Source organism: Pagrus major, chromosome 19 (assembly GCF_040436345.1).
Source record: "Pagrus major chromosome 19, Pma_NU_1.0".
Lineage (NCBI taxonomy): Eukaryota > Metazoa > Chordata > Actinopteri > Spariformes > Sparidae > Pagrus > Pagrus major.
The window spans coordinates 25,646,429-25,660,817 of record NC_133233.1 but is presented as its reverse complement, the minus strand read 5'-3'; the positions used below and the strand labels follow the sequence as shown (position 1 = coordinate 25,660,817).

The 14,389-nt window shown below is 43.1% G+C and overlaps 1 protein-coding gene across 1 annotated transcript in view; it reads left to right on the top strand.

Annotated features, from left to right (window-relative positions):
* drosha (drosha ribonuclease III) overlaps nucleotides 1-13,159 on the top strand; it is a 100,246-nt gene extending 87,087 nt beyond the window's left edge. The window contains exons 30-32 of the mRNA XM_073488471.1: nucleotides 2,337-2,429; nucleotides 3,349-3,395; nucleotides 12,443-13,159. Coding sequence (XP_073344572.1) covers nucleotides 2,337-2,429; nucleotides 3,349-3,395; nucleotides 12,443-12,573 — 271 coding nt within the window. The 3' untranslated portion in view covers nucleotides 12,574-13,159. The remainder of the gene's footprint in view (nucleotides 1-2,336; nucleotides 2,430-3,348; nucleotides 3,396-12,442) is intronic.
* Nucleotides 13,160-14,389: the final 1,230 nt, after the last annotated feature.

The window sequence follows — 14,389 nt, the reverse complement described above, 5'->3', positions numbered from 1 at the left end:
CCCATCTTATACATGTTAATGTATTGTTAATTAAATTTTTTTGTGTATATCTGCGTTTTTTTTCCTTGAAAACGAAGAGATTGATAAACGAAATGTGCGTTCTGTCGTTCCCTTCCACGCTGAAAGGAAAAGAGTGTTTGCGTCCCTTTTCTCCAGCGTGCCCCGAAGTCTCCGGTTGAGATGGGTTCAGTCAGGCATCGCAAGGACCACAAATACACTTTCAGAGGAATGAAATGGCACAAACATAATTTACCGGACTTTTCTCCTTGCCTTTGGTCCCTGAACATTGTGAATAGCTGTGTAAAGGTCTGTGTTGTTGTGATAAATAAACACGCCCAAAGAGACCTCTTATTTGACAAAAGGTCAAGGAGCAACTGTCATTTGACAGAATGCTTTTGAGAGCTGCCATGAAGCAGTGTGTTTGTCACCATGGAAACTGACAAACAGTGTTTTCTCTCTGGTTTAAAAAAAAAAAAAAAAAAAAGGGGTCGGCTAGACGTGCAAGGGCGGTTGAAGACGGAGCAGCTCGGTGTACAATGAACTCCACAATTCCTCCTTCCTCAGTTTTTTTTCCGTCTTCCTTGTATTTATGTGAACGTCTCTGCGGCGCTCCTCTGTTTATTATTCCGTCTATCTGCCCGACGGATGGTGATTTTTGACACAGCACAACTCTGACACTACAATCAACACTTCCCTCCAACTCTATTGCCCACAAGAACGTGAATGAGAAACAAATAGGAGCTCCTGAGTGACTTGAATTTCAACACCCAATAATAGACACAAGCTTATGTAAAGCCAGCAACCTATGAATCCCAGGCTTTTTGTCGCAGCCTCGAGTGTAATTACAGCTCGCTTTTGTTCCCGTTCGACGTATACAAGGGAGCAGCCGATAATCTTGAGCACGTCCTTAACCTCCACAGATGACCTGACCCCTGTGGGTCGATAAGCCTGAGTCGTGCACCTTTTTCGTACAGCACGTCATCCGGAAGTTGTCGGCGTCTGAACATTGTTTACAAGTGTGAAGAGTGGAGGAAAAGGAAGGTGAGAGCGGAGTGTGAGTCAGATGGAAAGAGTGTAAATGACCGAGGAGGAAGGAAAAGGAGTTAATGCACAAAGCCCCCCCCCTCCGCTAAAGGTTCCCTAGTGAATATGTCTGGCTGATGACAGATTCGCACCTCAACCCCGGCACCATCACTTTACTGTACATCTCGTCCGGGCAGCACACACCAGGGAGCAGACACATACACACTTTCACATTGTGCAGAGAAACGGCCTGAGTCAGTAAGTAGCTGCTCTTAGTGAGCACAGACCCTCTGCGGTGCCGTTTTTCGTCTTCCATCTGTGTGCGGCCTTGAAGCTGACAGCCTCCCCAACAGCTCGCGAACATTTCCTTTCTCGTTCGCGCTCATCTTGTGTTATTTTAGCAGCGAGATAATTCCAAGTGACACGCTCTCCCTGTTGAGATTCGGCGAAAAGAAGAAAAAAAAACGTCACGGCTACACAAGAGTCATATTTGCTCCACGCGTGCGATGGTGCTTCTTCATTTGTAAGTGAGAAAGGGAGGCTGAATTATTGATAAAGTGTCATAAGTGACCACATTGCATTAAAAATGGATCGCTCTCCTGAAATAAGTAAATTGTCTGTGAATAATTTAGGTGACTCACAGCTTGGGGTTTAGAGATGTTTATGCTAATGTTAACATTTCAAACATCTCCCCAAGTTTTGTCTGCCGTCTTGTACACACGTCCCAGCAGAAATGAAGCAGAGATGACAGCTTGACTTTTTTTTTTTTTTTCTTTCTAAATGAGGTGCATCTGTAAATTAACTGACTGATATTCTCTTGTCATTCCTCCTGTAAGTCTTTCTCGGTCCCTCTTTCAGCTCTTTCATTGTTTACCCTTCTAGCGGAACCAAAAGGCTCGTGAGGTCTCTCAAAGACTGTTGTCATTCTTTTATTTCAGTTCCTCTCCCAACGTGTCATTTTTTTTTTTTCTCACCAAACACACAGATCTTGGGTATCTGAAGATGATGGGTGTGGGGAGTTGGGGAGGCTTTAAAAAGTTGTTTATATGTCCCTCAGATGGCTTCTGCGCGCTCTCAAAGCACAGCACTGAATCAAAGCGCTATTCCCCTCCTCTCAACCCGCCGCTTGAGATGAATTATATTTGTTCCAATTGAAAACTTTTTTTTTTTTACCTCCTTTTTCTTGTTATTTCTCTGAAGGACAATGTCCCCGAGTGTCCTTGTGCCTTTTCTCCTGGGTATTTTTTATTATTTCTCCCCTCCCTCCCTTCCTCCCTCTCATCCCATATTTTTTTCTGTGTTTGAATTTGCAGGACCCTGCAGACAGTCGGGCCCTCACACGCTCGCACCTACACCGTCGCCGTGTATTTCAAAGGGGAGCGAATCGGCTGTGGCAAAGGCCCAAGGTGAGCAATACAATAACACACAACGGGACGAGGCGCTCCGCTTCTTCAATGCGCCCGCTAATGGGCTCGAGAAATAATGGCTGTGCTTTATTGATGGTGTTTATTATAGCAATTAAGCTCTTGTTGGCCTACTCTGTCGGGAGAGACATTATGCAGAATGAAAATGAATCGATTCATTATTGATTTGACGTAAATTGTGTTATGGAAATATCACTTTGTGCAGGAGAAGAGTCGGCAACCAGGCGACATTCAGAGCTGCTCTTACCTGGGCTATTGTGTGTGTGTGTGTGTGTGTGTGTGTTTGCTGTGTGCGCTCACACATTCACGCTTTTGTAAAGAAAGTGAATCTTGGCGAGAAGGCCTTTTCAGGGTTGGAGGGGTTGACAATAAAGCTGCAGCTGAGCCTGCGAGAAATGAAACCTAAATCCATCAAACACCCCCCCCCGTCCTCTCCTTCTCCACATGTGGAAATCCCCTCCACGGCCCCCTACTTGAAAGCGCTCTCTCTTGCTCTAAGCTGGCGATAAGTTTGTCCCTTCCATAGGATCTTTGACAGCTTACTGTTTTTGTATTTACATGACTTAAGCTCCCAGCCACCTCCGCTGCCGGGCTATGATCACACAGCACATAATATATACGCAGGGACGGTGAATCGCAGGCGTAAACAGTGCCCAGCGCAGAGCCGCCAATAGGCTTACCTTTTTGAAATGTGTGCGCTGTGTTACCTGGGATTGTTTGGCAAAAAGGGCTCTTTCAAAACAAATATAAAGCACTTTTGATAATCCGCTCAATATTGGGCCTTTTTTTTTTCTTCATTTCTTTTTTTTAAAGGACATTTTGAATATGCTAAAGACCTTTTCTCCCTCTTTCTCCGTCTGTCTCTCTGTCTCCTTCTTTTTGTACAATATTTCTAATCTAGCATCCAACAGGCGGAAATGGGAGCTGCGATGGATGCGCTTGAAAAATGTGAGTTGTTTGGCAACATGAACCCCTCCCCTCCACACACACACACACACACACACACATATTCACACTCTAAGCCGTTCACACGCTTTGCCTCAGTGTTGAATATTAGCCTTGGCTGTACAGTATGCAAGATGGCTGGCAGAGAGCTGTGGCCTGACCAGCCGGTTGGCTGCGACATATAGGACATTAGGCCGTTTGAAGTGCTCGCCCAGAGCACAGGCACGAGGCCTCGCCAGAGATGGAGAACCAATAAAACAAGGACGGGGGGAAGCTAAGCGTCCTCGACCATGTCGATCATCCGGGGGAGCGACCACAGGAAGTTTGTGTCGAGGGCCGCTCAAAGTTTGTGTTTTTTTTTTTGTTGCGTTTCCTCTCCGGTGCTCAGCGCTCCTCTTCAGATGTGAAGGAGCGCAGCTGACGCGCTCCCTATGTGCTGCTTCACTCCTTGGCTGTTTTTCATCTTGTCATCAGCCACCACTTAAGGAAAATAGATAGTTGAGGTTTTTTACGCATTTTCAATGTCTCATTCTCTGCCAAATAAAAAAATGCAATCACAGGGGCTCTCAGAAACACATCCACCAGCCATTTCCATCATCTCCCCCGTTCGCCTCTCGCCGCTCGATGCATATGCATGCGGATGCATAATATCACACATTACGCCGAGTGTGCTGGAGTTCTAGTGTTCAAGTGTAATTTTTGGACTGGACTCTCGCCGCCTGCCATCCCCATGACCGCCACATTAATCAAATGTACAATTTGTTCTTTTACTCGACTAATTAGCAGGAGGTGAACACAAATGGCTTTGTTGGACCGGGCCTGTAGAACTTGCAAAGGGCACGAAGGTCAAGCTTTGATTTCATTTGGCTCGTAAATGAGGCCTCCAGCCACTCGTGATTGATACTGTTTGTGCGCCGGAGCTTTAGCTTTTTATGAAACATTAGCGCCCGAGTGTTATTATTTAAAGCCGTTCCCTCTGTCTCTCCCTCGCTGTCTGCCTCCCCCTCTCCCTCGCCTCCCTCCCTCCCTCCTTATCAGGGGGCGTAGTTCAGTGCACACACTCTCTCTCCTGTGTCGTCCTCCCTCCCTTAATTCCTCCCATTTCCTCTCCCCAGTGTACACCTCTGTCACCATGATTGATAGATGCTCATTGCTAGTAAATGAACATTTCCCCCCTCATAAATTGCTGTTTCATGTGACTAGATTAGCAATGCCTTTTAAAAAGGTCAGTTGATTTAAAATCATCTCTCCAAGTCTTCCTTCCCTCGACGCAAAATACTTCCAGTTTCGAGGGCTTTGTTTGACTTTGTATTGTCACTTAATTTAAACCCACCAAATTAACAACTCTGCCCTCAGCTCAATTTACTCTTTTCTTTCACCCGCAGCACCTGAGGTGAGCCTGTCAATTATATGATTTTAATTAATTATTAGAGCGGGAGAATAGGCTGCTCAGTCTTAGATTTTAACAGTAATGTGATGTGAGTAATAGAATTGGTTGTTTGTCGATAAAGAGAAAAGTTAAGAGCGCTACAAGGAACTTTTATGAAACAGTCTCTGTACAGTGCTGATGCCTGTTTATGACCTACATAAGAAAATGAGACAATTACCGAGAAGATGAGCTATTTCTGTGCATTTACTGTTTTTATTCTTAATGCTACAGCACGACAAATGCCGGATGTTTAGGGCCGACGCAGAGTGAAAACATTTAGATACTGACTGATTATCTTACATACACAAAGTAAAGATATAAACACACATTTCTTTGTGAGAAAAGACACAAACGCAATGGAGGCAGGAGATTTTTGCAGTTAAACAAGAGACTTTATTGCCCAAAATAAAAAAATCGGAGCACTAAAACAGTAAACTTCAGTTACAGTAACCTGCACAAAGCATCTTTTTTGCGGCTGGTGTCTGTTAGTGAACACAAGTTGATGAGGATCCGAACAACAAATCTGGATCTAGTGGATTTGAATATAAGCTTTATTAATTAAAGGGGTCTGAGTGGTGTTCTAGTTAGTTTCTCAAGGCTTGTGTCTTTAACTTCCAAGTCCAAGTCCAGGTCGAGTCTCAAGTCATCTATTTTCTGTCGAGGCATCGAAACAGTGGCTCGAGCCAGTAATCAATAACTGGATCCCACATGTGTTGGCACCAGGGCTGAAAACCAGCGACTCGTCGGTGGTTCTGAATCCGATCCATTCCACCATCCACCCATTCACAGGAAGTGCTCATTATTTAGAGGTCAGGTTTCTTTAGTCGCCCAACCAATTTTTATTTTTTCAAATTCACCACTCAGTCTTCTCTTCTGTGCATTAAATCTCGCCAATATCGTTCATATTCTATTATTCCAGCGTTGAGTGTCTTACTTCTGAAATAAATATGCAAGGTCAGTCAGCGGGGTTCAAACACGCCTTTGAAGGATGGATGTGTCTCCTGACCATGAGCTGATATAATGAGACTCGAGCTCATCTGCTGCAGAAAACCGCCTGACGCATCAACTCCTATTGCCGCATTGTCTCTCATGTGATTGTCAAGGGCCTCGCTTCATTTGTTCACATAGCAAGACTAATCAAGGACATTAGCCCTGGTGTCATGTAATTCGTCATTGATTGTCTTGTTGGCCCTCACTGCGGCATCGGCTCCACCATTACTCCTCTTGTACAACAGCTCCTACCTCGTGTTACTCTCGGATCGAAAACACCTCCCCGCGACGTGTCAGGATTCATTTCCATGTTTTATTTAAGGCCTCCTCGAGTATCAGGAGCACTTTGAGCAGGATTGAACTTTTTGTTTCTGCTGCAGATCTTTTTTTTTTTTCCTGGCAGACAGAATCCGCGGCTCCAGCGGTGTCGGCGAGGTGAGAGACATGGCTGCGTTCAGTCAGACAGCTCAGAGCTCATTAAAGAGACCGGGCCGTATATTTGGTGCGCGTGCTGTCTGTAGCCGATCCACTGGTGGCTCAGCCGATTTCACATTTCATTATTTGATGGCCCTGCGTTTTGACAGTCTCCTGCCTGTATCTGTCAAGGCAGAATTAAATGTTAACCAAGGCCCAGGCCGGGAGAAACATGAGTGCAAACAAATCGAGCTGAGAGCAGCCAGGTAGGGGGAACTGTGTTGACGGAAAGGAAAGAAAGGAAGGAAGGTAGGAAAGAGTCGGCAGTGCAGAGTTTCCCCGGCCCCGAGGCTCCGTGCACCACGCGCCGTTAGGTCTAAGGCGACATCAAATATACATGGAAACGGCTTAACCATTTATCATTCATCCTCTCAGATAGTACTGTCTCTGTTTAAAGTCTCCAATCTCTCTCTAAGACTCAACCCGCCTCCCCTGCCCATTTTTTTTAGCTTCCTCGCAGCTGCTTGTTTCTCAAACAATGCAATATCTGTTGAATAAGTAGAAGGAGCCTCGATCTGGCCTAGTCGCTGGAAGGGGGGGACTACATTTCTTCCTCGGCTTTCTCTAAACCCCCTTAATCTCCAGATAAAAGCACTGGATGGATAGAGGCAAAGTAAAGTACAGTATGCAGGATCTCTATTCACTGGCTTGAGTCTTTTGTTTGGCCTTTGGCACGGCGGTGGAAATCCCTTCATCAGCGCCGCTATACAGCCGCACTATTGGCTTGTTGACTGATGTGGTGCGCGCGAGCTCTAGGTGATAGACTCAGCCTATTGTGGAGTCGCCTCACAGCCCGAGCTTAGGCCGACTAGTGAAAGGACACTGCATGTTCTTGTGTCCTTTAAAAAGGGGGAGCTGATCCCTCATCACGGATTCCTCAAGCCAGCTGCCGCGTGGGCGCGCATTCCAGCGCCGCCGTCGGCACAACGGGCCGCGTTGTTGCATCCGCGGCCAGAAATCTCCACGTCCTTGAGTGGACTTACCGCATTGTCCAGATAAACAAAAGAAGCTGATCCGAGTTGAGTGCGTTAACGCCTTAACCACAGGTGATCAGCATGCAGAGCGCGCCGGACGTCTCCGCGATGCCCAACACAGACGGAAATGAAAAGCCTTGTGTATTCTTTGGCAACCCTATTCTCTGACGCCTGCTCTTGTGCCGCATGTTAAACAATGTAAATGGCCATTTTTTTTTTTTTCTTCCTCTCGAGTGGGTTATTCTGAAGTCATCTCCCAGGGAAAAATGCTGGTGATTTCCATATTTTAACTGCAATATGTAGTTTTCTCTCCAAGGCTCAGCAAGTGTTCCTTACTCACCGATAGCATATTGAAATAGACTGTGTGTTTCTGTGTGTTGCCCTGAACATGTACGTATGTGTGCAAATGTCTTTCTTCAGGTTTTTCCTTTTTTTTTTTATTTGATCCGTCTCCTTCTTAATAGGATACTGCCGTTATCTTGCACTTTCGCTCTCTGTTGCCATAATGACGACTTAAGAGGTTCGCAAGAGGAAGAAAACGTCCTCGTCTTCCTTTCACGAGTCAAACACACGTGCGATGTAAATTTTTTATCGTTTACCACGAGAGGTTCAACCAACTCCTCCTGTCAGTCAGGTGGAGAGTGTGTTTGTTATTAGGACCAGATTCAGGCCACCCCACAGTCAGTCTTTACTCAAGTAGAAGTTCAGGTACTTGTAAAAGACTCCAGTAGAAGTAATCGAGTACAGGCTCTGAAATGTACTCAGAGTATCAGAGTAAAAAGTCTCCCTCTGAAGGACATTTGTGGTCAAAGCTAACTGAGTCTCACATCATATTAATATAATTCAAAGACTATTAAAGTTAAAGGTAGAATCAGTAGGATTTGTCCCAGCTGTTCCTGAACGCACCACAAAGATAGTTGATTGTTGAGTCTCATTCCCAGGACGTCAAATAGCCACATTTTGGGTTGGTAAAGCGTCCCGAGCAGCAACAAAGTGAGAAAATAAGAAACTCTCTGCAGATACGAGACACTAACACGCCTTCTCTCCCCATTCAGCCTCCCTCTCTGTCTGTTTACGTCTTCTTACGTCTTTGTTTCGTCTCGCTGCGTCTGCCGTGCGTGATGCGCTCTGATAGGCTGAAATCTTGTGATGTTGGGAAGGCGGCGTGCGATGACACCAAAAAAAAAGTTCAGATGTTTGTGTTCAGATGTAGAGAGGGAAAGTCACAGAGATACTCAAGTAAAGTACAGATACCTGGAAAGTACCTTGTTGCTTCCCACCTCTGCTCACAGCTTCCTCAAACTTAAGATGACGTGTTTTCACTGCATGTTTTGTCGGATAAACGGTCATAAAGACAAAATAAATGTAATTTAAAATGCTACAAACTTTCACATTTCAAGTAGCAGAAGCTCCAACTTTCAGTCACCTGACAGAAAGCATTAAACAGGTTTCTGACTGTGCTCCTTATTGGATCTTAGATGAGGCTCACTTTAAATAACCTGATCCGCAGGTTGAAGCACAATCCAGATGGATAATGTGTCGCTCCAACACTTGAGAACTATTTTTACTTCTGCTCCTGCTGTGTGCTCCTCCGACCGGAGATGCAGGTCTGCAGCAGCCTCCAGAAAACACAATATCCACACAGCAGATAGTTGGATAGTTGGCTCAAACCCCGGAGGCGCCGTGTTATCAGCCGTGAGTCCAGTGTCTGGACAATAGTAATAATTAAATTTTCCCATTTATCAGAGGATAATATACCCTATCTGGCCATGATACAGTGCAAGCCCCCAGTATTTAGACAAAGACGCATTTCTGTTGTTTGGGAGCACGTTGGATCAGAAATGAAACAATGTGTGAGGTCAACGTGCCGCCTCGCAGCTTTAAGGCTGTTTGAGGATGTTTACGTCCATGCTGGGCGAACCAGCTAGACCTTTTTAAAATATATAAAGTCCGTCATACGTTGGGAATCCTAAATAAGCAACCAAAGAAAACAAAACTTTAAGAGCCAGCAGTTGGATGCTCTCAGAGAACCAGACTGAAGTCAAAAAGTCTCCAAAACAAGAGCAGAGTTTCACCAGTGTGACTTCCACACGCTAACATTAAATGTGATGACTTGATTTAAGTTTATTTTAATAACTCTTGACCCTTTTTAATTTAAGGACTACGTCTTCAAAAGAGATTTTAATCTTGAGGGACTTCCTGGTTAAATAAAGGTTGGAAAAATACAGATAAAAAAATAAATAGGAGCTAGAATTCAGTTATTATCTTCATCATTTTGAGATACGGCATCATAAAAATTCAAAATGGCGGAGGGAGGAGAAGATGCACCGAGAGCCTCTAAAATAACAGGTCAGCAGGGTTGGGGAGTAACTGAGTACATGCAACGGGATTACTTAATTAGGATACAACAAAAAGGTAACTGTAATTAGATTACAGATAGATTCAGTAAAAATAAAAAAGAGGCAATTATTAACTGTACTGGAGTACATCTTTAAAGTCATCCTCCCAACCCTGCAGTTAAATCCTCTTATTCTCAGGAAACCAAACAAAATAAGGTGTTTAAAATACTTTGATCAGATTGAATGAACATTCGTCTTTTACATTTGTTCTGTCCACTCCAGTGGAGGTTGTGCACCAATCCGTTTATTCTGCCTCTTAAGATTCTGACTTACTTTCGGCCCAGAATAGACCTCATTAACTTTTGGTGCTGATCCAGGAATTGTTTCTAACTTTCTTTAACATTGCGAGATGGAGCGTGTTTTGACATTTTCGTTCGGGAACAATTCATGGATCTTGATGAAACAAAGGGGGTATTGAGGTGGCTGGTATCTGTGAGTGACAACAATTCGATATGAATCCAAATTAAAATCCGTATCGAGCAGATGTGAATATGTTTTATGTGATACTTGATTAAAGAGGACTGTTGGGCCTTGGCGGAGAAGCCATTCTAGTTTAAAATCATGATGTCATTTACTTGAAAAGTTTTATTTAGGAGCAATAATAAATGGACTTTAGATTCATTCAGAATATTTGCCAATTTTATCGAAAAAATAGGCCCCATAGGTAAAATATAGTCCTCCACTGGAAGATGTATTCTCAGTCACAGAATAAGCAAAAAATATTCTTAAAAACTGGATAAAGGTTTTTCTAACATCTTCTTTACTGGACAAAATGTTATTTTTTATCTGTCTGGTTTCTGAGAATGAAATAATATATTATTCCTGAATAACTTTTTATTCTGTATATATTAAAAAAGGTTATTGGTGTGATTTTTCACTTGTTCAAGAGTGAAAACAAACATTAAAATATTTATGATAAAATATTTCTCTGATTGAATTATTCATGCATGAAAGTGTTGCAGCTAAAAGTCGATGTTCTCACTTTTACCTCTGACCTCTTATTCAAAGTCAACATGCTGCTTTATAGAGTCAGAATAATAGAAAACGACAGCTAACTTACAAAATACACTATTGGAAAATAGTTTAAAAACACTCGAGTCCTCTTCATTTCCCTTCACCGACCGACTCTAAGACTTCCTCGAGAAGAAGGTGTTGAAAGACTGATTTTAATTTGTGGAGGTTTGCACCGTCACGCTCAGCGACCGGAAAAACTGCACAGTTGAATTTGTGCCTCGGCGAGTCGACACAAACCAGCGAGCGTCTGTCATGCGTGCTGTTTTAAAATTAAAGTGAGGGGCAGAGCCAGAAATGTAAACACTGAAAACACAAAAAACTTTACAAAACAAGCTGGCGGATCAGTGGGACGAACTGAGCTGAATGTCTCTGTATGGGTTTGAGAAAATCTGCTTTATTTTAATTAGAGCTGATATAATTAGTCGACTGACAGAAAAATAATCAGAGACTATTTCAATAAGCAAATAATTCTGATAAAAGATTTTCTGTTTTTCTGTTTATCTTTGGAAATTGGATATCTTTGTTTTTATGACTGTTTCACAAAAGACGACATTTTAATAAAACAACATGAATTTATGATTAAAGTAACGGCTGCTGGAGCTCAGGCTGTTATTTGACTCAGTGATTTATCACAAACATTCAACACCAACACATCTGGAGATACGTGCCTTTCTCTGGGCTGGAAGGTAATCTCAAAAGTAACTAGTAACTAAAGCTGTCAGACGAATGTAGTGGAGTAAAAAGTTCCATATTTACCTCTGACATGTGGCGGAGTGGAAGTGAAAAGTTTCAGAAATACTCAAGTAAAGCTGCTTTATACTTTCACTCCACTACATTTGTTTGATTACTTTAGTTACTAGTTACTTTGCAGATTACGTGCTGCATCAGAGCAAAAGTAGAGCTTATATTATACATATTAATATACGTGTAATATACTTTTACTTGTAGTTTTGATACTTAAATACGTGTAATGTCAGATACTTTAAGAGTACTTTTACTCGAGTGTTTCCTGGAGTCTGAACCGATCCACTGATTCCACCAAACCTCCCTCTGTATTTGTCTAAATCTGGCTCGTGTGGCTTCAGGCAAGTTGGCAAAGAGCAGAAAAACCCAAATTGAAGCTTCAGAACTTCTTTGGAAGTTAATGGCTGATTTGGCCGAAGCTCCATTCATGTTTTCCTTCACCGGTTTCTAACAAGTAGCAGCATTTGTCGGCTATAAAAGGCGTCTGGCTTCAGTTTTATATATGAGACTTTTCACAGCGACGATTTAAAGATCATCTGCGCTCCATCTGCAGGATAAACACACTCCTTTTTCTCGTTTTATCTCTTTCCTATATGTTAACATCCGACCAGCTTGTATCTGTTTTTGTTTGCTTTTCTCTGCTGTCACAGCACGCCATCTTATTACAGATCTCATTTAGGAATGTTCACTTGTAATTATGCTATCAGATCTCATAGTCACTGTGCTGAAACCAAACAAGGCCTGTCTAATTTCTTGTTGCTTCATCATTATTAATGAAATAACAACATGAGGGCAATTTAATCGCAATACTGCCCGCAACATTCTCGCTCATTTGCCCAAAGTGACAACATGACACTCGCTATGAACACAAGAGTCGCTGCAATTTGAGCCCTCAAATTGCCGTCGTCGCCCAGTTGGAAACTGACCTTGTCTCTTCACACCCTCTTCCTCTTGTGTCTTTCTCTCTTTATCTGTTCTCCTTGGTCGACTTCTCTCTGTTTCCCGCTCTGCCTCTCCCTGTACCAGATAACTTCCCACAGATGGCTCATCAGAAGCGCTTCATCGAGCGGAAATACAGACAGGAGCTGAAGGAGATGAGACGAGAGCGGGAGCGGCAGGAGAAGGAGACCGACGAGGCGGAGGAATGCAGGAAGTGACAGCACCTTTTTTTTGGGGAGGAGGAGGCGGCCAATCAGGACCAGCGGCCACATCAACGAGCTGTGTCCGGAGAGCGTGGCCAGGCAAGACGTGGCTAAACAGAGACGCCACTAGTTGATTCGCGGAGATGTGATAGTTTAGAAGTGGTGATTGTTGCACATGAACGTGGGTGGGACACAGGTGGGCATAAGTTGTTTTGTTTTTGACTTTTAACCCACAGATTTCTGGTGATATTAGTTTTTTGTCAACGATTTTGAAAGTTAAAGGTGCAACATGTAAGATTTTTGGCTTAAAACACTCCAAACTGAACTGACGTCTATGTTTTGTGTCGCAGTTAGCATGCTAACCAGCTAGCTCCTAGCTGCATTGTACCTCAAGAGGCTCACCTGGTGCTCCACTAACACAACCGCTAGCTGCACTGCTAACTGAGCAAACAAGCTAACAGCAGCTACAGTGAGCAGCAGTTAGCGATTACACCGGTGATTTGCTGCCCAAGTCTTGCATATTGCACCTTTTTAAAAGGAAAGGTCCTCCCAAAAAAATGAAAATTCAGTCACTTCACTCAACTTCAGGTGAAGTTTCGTAGTCCACAAAACACTTCTAGAGCTTCACAGCAAAACAGTGTCACGGCATTCTCCTAAACAACTGAAGGAGCTGGAGACTCGAACATAAAATGGCTCCATACAGCTCGTCCTGTGTAATCCTGTGTCTCCAGCAGCCCTGAGATCCCAAACTGATTTTTCACCGGACGAGCTGTAGAGAGCCATTTTGTTTGTTTTCAGTCCCCAGCTGGTTCAGTTGTTCAAGAGAAGGCTTTGACACCTTTTTTGCCGTGAAGCTCCAGAAATGTTTCGTGGACTACGAAACTTCACCTGACTTTCCATCAGCATTGTGGTGAGTATACAAAGACATTTTTTAGGGGGAACTGTTCCTTTAAAGTGTCACAGAAGTCCAACAGAATAAGAAGTGATTGAATGTGTTGTTGTTTTTATGCCGTTTAGTACTGTAGCACTGGTGGCCTTATGTTGTCTTATGTTTGTTTGTTGCGCAATTTTTAAAAAAATATTGAGTTTATGATGCAAAACCACCACAGGAGCTCCCGTTACTGTCACATCTTAAAAATAATAAATAAGTTTTTTAACGGAGAATGAAATGTTAAGTCGACCATCCGAGTTAATATTGTAAATAAAGTTTCAGATTCTGTTCCAGTCGGTCGTAAATATGATTTTATTTTGTTGTAATGCTCACCCACTCAGTCCTCTGCTGAGGCCTCAACCAGAGGAACGGTTGAGTCAATTATATTCAATGACTACAGTGTCACCATCTGTCTCACATCTGCCACTCATCCTCTAATAATCAAAATGTGTTTTTCCTTTTTTTTTCACCCACTCTCTCTTTTTTAACCTCTCTCTCCAAATCCGATTGGCTGTCTAACAGATCTTAATTATAGATTGTCTAATTAACAATTTCCTCAGCTCAGTAGCCTCTGGATCTAGCTATTTAACGACGACAGTCGTATGAATTACTATCTGACACGTGGAGTTGGATCTTTTTTATATTGAGATTTATTGAAGATAATATGTACGTATACCTGTGAGGACGGTTAATGCCATCATTCTAGCCCTGTGGCTGCAGATAAAACTGAAATTATCCTCCATAACCAGAAGAAAAAAGAGGAGAGAAGAGTCAACTAGAGCTGCTGCACATGTAAATACACCTGTCGGATCATTAACCGTCCATTTAAAGGGTAACTCCACCAATTCTCCACATTAAAGTGTGTTTACAGGTCTCAGGGAGTCGACCGCATATGTGAAA